This window comes from Macrobrachium nipponense, chromosome 13 (assembly GCF_015104395.2).
Source record: "Macrobrachium nipponense isolate FS-2020 chromosome 13, ASM1510439v2, whole genome shotgun sequence".
Classification (NCBI taxonomy): Eukaryota; Metazoa; Arthropoda; class Malacostraca; order Decapoda; family Palaemonidae; genus Macrobrachium; species Macrobrachium nipponense.
The window spans coordinates 100746155-100753669 of NC_087206.1; the positions used below are offsets into that span (position 1 = coordinate 100746155).

General features: G+C 38.0%; 1 protein-coding gene across 1 annotated transcript in view; it reads right to left on the reverse strand.

Annotated features, from left to right (window-relative positions):
• Nucleotides 1-1772: 1772 nt before the first annotated feature.
• LOC135225230 (mucin-5AC-like) overlaps nt 1773-7515 on the reverse strand; it is a 198007-nt gene continuing 192264 nt past the window's right edge. The window contains exons 6-7 of the mRNA XM_064264556.1: nt 4748-6204; nt 1773-4155 (exon numbers count right to left, since the gene is read on the reverse strand). Coding sequence (XP_064120626.1) covers nt 2720-4155; nt 4748-6204 — 2893 coding nt within the window. The 3' untranslated portion in view covers nt 1773-2719. The remainder of the gene's footprint in view (nt 4156-4747; nt 6205-7515) is intronic.

Here is a 7515-nt window from a genome sequence, read left to right on the forward strand (position 1 = left end):
AAACCAACCAGTAGTACTTATAGAACTGTTAATTAGAATATACGATGGTTCTCGTAAATATTACGATGTGTTTCTGACGTAATAGATTTTAGTGTTAGGTATTTACAGGGGTCATTTAATGGCTTTAAGGAGTGCATTTTGGATTACCTTACAAAGGAAAGCTATATAGTTATCAAATGTTGTCTTTCCCATTACAGTTAGCTTCTGAATTCTTGGCATCGCGCTGAAATGTTGACACTCATGATGTTGGCAAAAGAATTTATTCGTTAATTGCCGCCATTGCAAGTATATTATGTCGGAAGCCGTTTACTAAACTCACTTATATATGAACTTATTTAAAGGAAGTGGAGAGCGTCTACGGCTGACAAAGCCAACAAAATTTTGTTAGCTTTATTCGTAATATTTCTCTGTCCATAATTTAGCAGAGATGTAATATTACGTATATATATATCTATATATATATATATATATATATATATATATATATATATTATTATACATATAATATATATATATATATATAATCCCTCGGTAGAGGGTGGCTCCAGATGATGTTAACTGTTGCGTAATACTGGCCATATTATTTGCGACAAAACTATCACGCTGAAATTAGCGACATTAACCTTGGAATTAGGTTGCCGCAGTGCTCTTTTCTACACGGACTGTAACCCACCACAGTCAAACTACGACTATAGTAGATTCACATCAACCGTGCATTTGATTTCTAGGACAGTCCCTTACGACGCTCCTGACTGGCTGTTGATAAGCCAATCGCAGGGCTGGAAACTCTCAGTCTCTGGAGAGTTCACATGGGTAGGATCTATATTCCACCTCTCCTCAGGGATACGTCTTTTAGGAGAGGTGGAACATACATCCTGCCTATGTGTACTCTCGAGAGTTTCCAGCCCTCTGACTGGCTTATCAACAGCCAATCAGGAGCGTTGTAAGGGACTGTCCTAGACGTCAAATGCACGGCTGATGTGAATCTACTACATATAGTTCAGAATTTACAAATGGAAGTTATAGGAAACGGGCTCTGTCTTCCCTCCGTCGTCTTGCTGCGTGAAGCGAGGTTGTAACCTGTATATATGTAAATTATTTCGTATTTGCCTAAGGTCCTCTGTTTATATTTCAGGTTCCTTCAAGATTCGAGTTTTAGATGTCTCATGAGGGGTGCAAAAAATCAAAACCCAAATTTATTTTTTTCGTTTTATTCATATAGGCAATAAATACACAACAATATTATAGCTAACAACTAAGAAATATCCTACAAATGAAACAAAAACGGAAATTCAGAGCAAAAATTAAAAGAAGTGGAAGTTTATATGTACAAATGCATTATTCTCCCTTGGCATCATTTCCTCCACAGCACTACATGCCAACTGATACAGTCTTCAGAAAAACGGCAGGAAATTTATATATATATATATATATATATAATATATTATCTATATATATATCTATATATCTGTGTGTGTTAAGATGAAAGGCCCATAGAACACTATTTGAACGTTGCAACCATATATTTTGAGCACTTCCTTCTGTGCTCCTTATCACTGGTAAAATATTTTACCAGTGATCAGGCACACAGAAGGAAGTGCTCGAAATATACGGTTGAAACATTCAAATAGTGTTGTATGGGCCTTTTATCTTCACAATATACTGTTGTATTACAGAAAAAGACATTTATAGTATATATATCATATATATATATATAATATATATATATATATATATATATATATATATATATATATATACTCAAAGTGAGTTGTAATCGCCACGTGATTTAGAATGCCATCATTAAATAGAGGTACAGTCTTACAGCCGAGTCTGAAAAAATGGATAATTAATTATTGAATAATCTTATTGAAGGTTCTTATTCAAGTCTTAATTCATGAATAATCACAAGCAGTTCATTTGAAAATCCGTGCTTGAGAGAGAAAATATCAAATCGAACGTGGAACTGCGTCCATACTGAAATAAGAATTATGTCGAGCTGTTGATGTCTGCTCGAGGAGGTGGAAGTTTACGAAGATGGATGGTTTTAGCGCCATCTGTTTGAACAATAACTGTTGCCGGTAGAATTTAACAAATGGTAGTCTTATTAAGAAATTCTGCTTTTATCTTCAGGAAGTTTCGGATTTCTCGTTATTTAATAGAAATTGAAAGATTGTATACTTGTGGCGTTAAACTGTGACATTTTCATAATGAATGAGGTTGTGGAAGATTAAAGGACATAATGTACCCACCAAGCAAAGAACTTGAAGTACTATTTCTGCTGTTCAAGAAATTCAATGACAGATCTTTTTACCTTCTTAAAGTACTGTGGAGTGGAAAATCTAAGTTAATATAAAATACTAAAAGAAGACAGCAATGACAGGAAATTTGTAAGATTTTACGAAATTAAAACCTCATTTTCCCCCTTCATGAAACCCTGAAGAGGGTTTCGGACGCTGGTTCCCGTTTGGGTCTGTAAAAAAATAATTTACAGTCTTGAAAACCATTTAAGTAAAACGTCGAGTGCCCTTCACTAATAAACGAGTCAGTAGAAAAATATATTGCCCATTATCACAAGCACTTCTAAACACAAGGCAACTTAATGCAATGCTGTCGTGTCTTAATAGATCTCGTCATCTCATTCAGGGCTATGGATGAGAGATGCTATTTCTCACTGAATGAAGTATAAACATGTTTTTCAAGGTTGTTCATATGGTTTTCAGGTCATTACTGTGGGTGTAGGACTGAGAGAATAAGGATCAAATCTCTTTTTAAGTGTCCCCCAAAAGCCCGAGGTTTTGTAGAAGCCTTTGCCACTGCCCACCCTCGAGGAATAAATTGGCGGTGTGGAGGACGACGAGGCATCACTCGGGATACTTAGAGGTTTCCGGCGACGAGCCCTTCCACGGTACATCACCACAACTAAAATCGCCAAAAAGATGCACATAGCAACTCCTCCTAGAATGGAGGCTGCCAAGATGGCACTTTTGGTAGACACATTGAGAGAATCAGGGTCGTCGTCTTTAGAAGGAAAGTAGTTCCCACTTGAGTATCTTGGAGGTGTGTTCTCTGAAAAAGGTATCCCTGCCACCTCGTTTTCGTCTGGGAGGCCAAATGAAATGCTGCCGCCATCAGAACTTGTCGTTGAATTGTGTAATATATCTAACAGGGGTGAGATATCACTGGACTGTTTAACTGGAGGTGGCTGGTATGGCGGTCGCAGTGTTGTTCGTTCGGTTGTTTGGAACCTGTTGGTTAGTATATTACGGTTACGGCTGACTGTGCCTCCCCATCCTCTGTCCGCTGCTGCTGATGGGCGGTAAGGACGAGGACGGTGTCTCTCTGACCCTCCAGAGGGACGGTAAGGCCGAAGAGAAACTGGGGTATCTGGAACTGTGTAAGGAGTTTGAGTTGATGTAAAGGTTTCTTCATCATCATTTGCTGCGTTCAGTGCACCATCTCCAGTACTGCTGTCTTCTTTTTTCAGGGTTGCCTGGTCTGTAGTTTTATCAGTACTGGTACTATCATTTCCAAATGTGAAGAGTGAGCCAAGATCATGTAGAATGTCTGCAGCACTCAACCCCTTTTCTTTCATAATGCCAGCTATGTCTAATTTTATAGGAATTGGAGCTTTGGTACCTTCGTCAGGGGATTCTGTAGATTCTTCAATTGTTTTGTTATTTGCAGCTCCAATATTTTTCCTCTGGACAGAAGGGTTGAACCCAAATATTTTAGGAGGAGGGGCAGATGTGGAAGGTTGCTGTGTAGTTGTTGTTGATTCTGTTGTAGTTGAAGTGGTTGTTGTGGCTGCCGATGTGCTTGCTGTTGTTGGCCTCCAGGTTGGTCTAGGTGTTAACCAGTAGGGTACTAGGCTTACTTTTTTGTCTGCTTCGCTACCCTCTTCTTTGGGTGGGAGATCTTCTGCTGTTTCACTCGTTGCTTCTGAATCGTTACTCAGCATCTGTAGAAGGGATTCCAGATTACCTTCAGCTCTCTTGAATTGTTGCTGGGTAAGGCTCTTTTCTTGAAGACGTGCTGTAAAATCTTTAAGCGCCATTCCATGCCCTTTCAGTGCAATCAAGAACTGGGGAAGAGACATGCCAATCCCTTGCAGAATCTCGGACAGACTGATAAGGGAAGATCCTTTATTGGTACCTGTAAGATCAAAATATTAATTAAAATAATTCTGTCTATATATTAAAAGCTGGCAAATCGTAACATAAACTCTTAAGATGCGGCAACATATATATTTAATGTCGAGAAAGTGATTACCCTATGAACAATAAATGATTGTACTGTATATGTATGTATATATATATATATATATATATATATATATATATATATATATATATTATATATATATATAATGTATATATATATATATATATAATATATATGTATATATATGTATGTATATATATATATATTATATATATATATATATATATATATACATACACGTATATATATATATTTCTGTGTGTGGGCGTGTGTGTTTGTTGGAAATCTCATTCAGCACATGTAATGAATATTTGTTCTCAAGATAGAGAACAAAAAGCTATTTTAGTGAGGCATGGCTAATGACTGAAACTTTGTGTTTTTACTTTAATGTGTATGCCTATTATTTGTCATTATTTAACATATGTTTGAATGTGATGGGAAATTAAATGGGACTGGAAGAACCAGAAAGTTACTGATGTCAAGTCTTTTCAGTATGATATATGAGGTTCAAACTAATACCAACCTGGACTCAGATTATTGGTTGCCAAAGGTGTGTTTGTACTCCTAGCTGCATCTTCTGCTTCTTGCGTAGATATCTGTCCTTCTTTGATAGTATCAGTATTTAAAATGCTTACTTTACTTTCTTTTTCTTTCTGATCATCATCAGGATTAACTTGATCTCTTGATAAAGATATTGATGGAGAAGGTGTATCTGACACAGTAGATACTGGTATATTTTCAGTCGTTGTTACTGGTGGCGATGTTGATGTTGTTGTCTCTTCTGTAGCACCGGTTGTTGAAGTAGTTGTTATTTCTGTAGTAGTGCTTGTTGAAGGTGGTATTGTTGACTGGATAGTTAATCTTGTTGACTCAGATAAAGGCTCTATTTTAGTTGTTGATGTTGCCAGTGAAGAATGGCTTGTTGGTGTTACAGTTGCAGAACTGGTGGTTTCTTCAGTTTGATGGGATAAATTTTGAACTGATTCAGTTGTTGATGAAATTGCACGATCAGAAGCTGGCAGAGGAGCACTTTCGTCTGGATGTGCCGTTGCAGTGCTTTTGGTAGTGTTAGAATGTGTCGATTGGTTAAACTCGTCGTTGTCGTAATATAACTCCATGAACTCATCATAAAGGTCATAATAGTCACCGGTATAATCAGCAGGTACTGGTTCATGCTCAGTATCATTTGATTGTTGAGCTTGATCATATGTCTGAGTACTGCTTGAGTTGCTTGTAGCTAGAAGTGATGGATGTATTTCTAAATCCTTTTCAGTGGTGTTAAGCCCTTCTTCTTCAGCGTTTGCCCCTGCTGAGGGTGATGTTGCCTCTTCATCTACATGGGTATCATTTTCTTGATCTTGGATTGAAATTATGGGTCCAGATATTACATCAGGTTTTGGACGATCATCAAAAACACTAGCTACAACTGGGTAATCAAAATCAGGTTTTAATTCATCATGAATAGTACTCTCTTCATAAGCTGGGAACTCCTCTGTGACAGAGGGACTAGGTGCTTCTATATTTCCATCTTCAACAAGTGCTGCCAAGTTTCCTGGATGCAAGAAAGGTCTTTCTGGTAGTGGATGGTATGTGGAAGTTCCAGTTGGATTCTCATGTAGTGGATCTGTAAATGTTGGATGTCTTCTTGGTGGATCTTGGTGAAAGTGGTCAGGATCACTGAATGGGGGCAGCCTTGCATTTTCTGCATTGCTTAAGAACTTTCCTTGATTGTGAAAAGGCTGTAGCAAAGGACGATGAGTCCCACCCTCTCGAATTCCTCCATTTGGGGGTCTGGCGGGCCAGTTTCCAAAGGTCTGCCCAACAGGACGCGGACCAGATTCAGGGTAGGCTCCACCGAAGGGATCAAATCTTATTCGTGAGTGGTAGCCCTCTCCTCGTACTTCGGACTCAAAGGGATAAGGGCCCGGGAAAGAATGAAGTCTCAGAGCCGGATTTTGGTTCCTTTTTGATGTAGGTGTCCTGCAAATGGAACAAACTGAGTATATTTTTGCAGTATTAATATTTACAACAATATTTGACAAGTATGAAAGCTCCTTATCAGATGTGATTGATTGCTCCGTAGACATGAAAACAGTAACAGGTATGAAATTTGAAGATCAGAAGTTTTAAAAATAACATCATAAGAATTTAAAAGTACTGGTTCATCGTGACTTGGTTTTAGCAAATTATTTAAATCTAAAAAAAAAAACTCCTGGTGTTCTACTTCTATACAAACATTCTCTTAAAGATTCATCAGTCCAAATGTCAGTTTTTTACCCCTTTCTGAAATAAAGGGTTTCATTGTCATTTATAACAGTTATATTCAATAGAGTGCAATTGAAGTTTTTCATATTTTACCCGAAACTGAAAACATGAAACATGCAACCTTAAGTGCCATGCATATCAAGAATTTAGCTACCATGTACCATTCACCCAAACAAAGAGATGCGAGGTTCTTGATAGTGAATATTTTTATTGCATTAACCATGTTCTAGCTGTAGATTGCAAAGGTGGAAATTTTCTGTAGGAAACGTCCGTTCACCGCAAATTGGCTCAGCCCCATTGCCCATGTGTTTGTAACTGTCCTCTGGTGTGACTCGATATGATATCTCAGAAAGTGTGTGTTGCCTGTATACCTCCTACGAACTACAATACCTTCACCCTCATACCTGTCTTCATCCATTTCCATTGTTGAATTCTCAGCATTGTTACCATCAGATTTGCCATCAGGTATTGTGAAGACCCTTGGCTTTCTTTCGTTTTCTACGTAATCCTTATATTTTGTTACAGTGGTAACTGTGTTGTTCTCATGATTTACCTTTTCATCTTCAAAAAGCAACTGACCAGTAGAACTAAACGTTTTAGAGTCGTCAGTGTGAGAGTTTGTTGTATTTCTTAAACTTAGAGACTCGGATGTTATCATGATTCCTGATGTGGAGTTGGGGCTTTTCAAGGTGGAGTTTAATGGCATCTTCCATTGCAACATATCATGTGGGAGTAATTTTAGCTCACTTCCAGAGTGTATGTTACTAGAGTTGGAAGAATCTGCATCCAGCAATTCAGCAACATCGGAAGGCTGCACCTTGGTTTCATTATCCGTATGACTTTCACTTTTAAGTCCTGAGATGAAGGGAAGTTGACGTTTTGCTGGAGGTCTGATTATTAACTCTGTAGGAATAACAGAGCTTCCCTCTTGCATTTGATGTGATTTATTTGGAGGTGGGGAAGGAGGATATACAAGATTTTCAATGCTAGCGGATACTGTAGAGGAATTCAGGGCTAGTGGTGGTA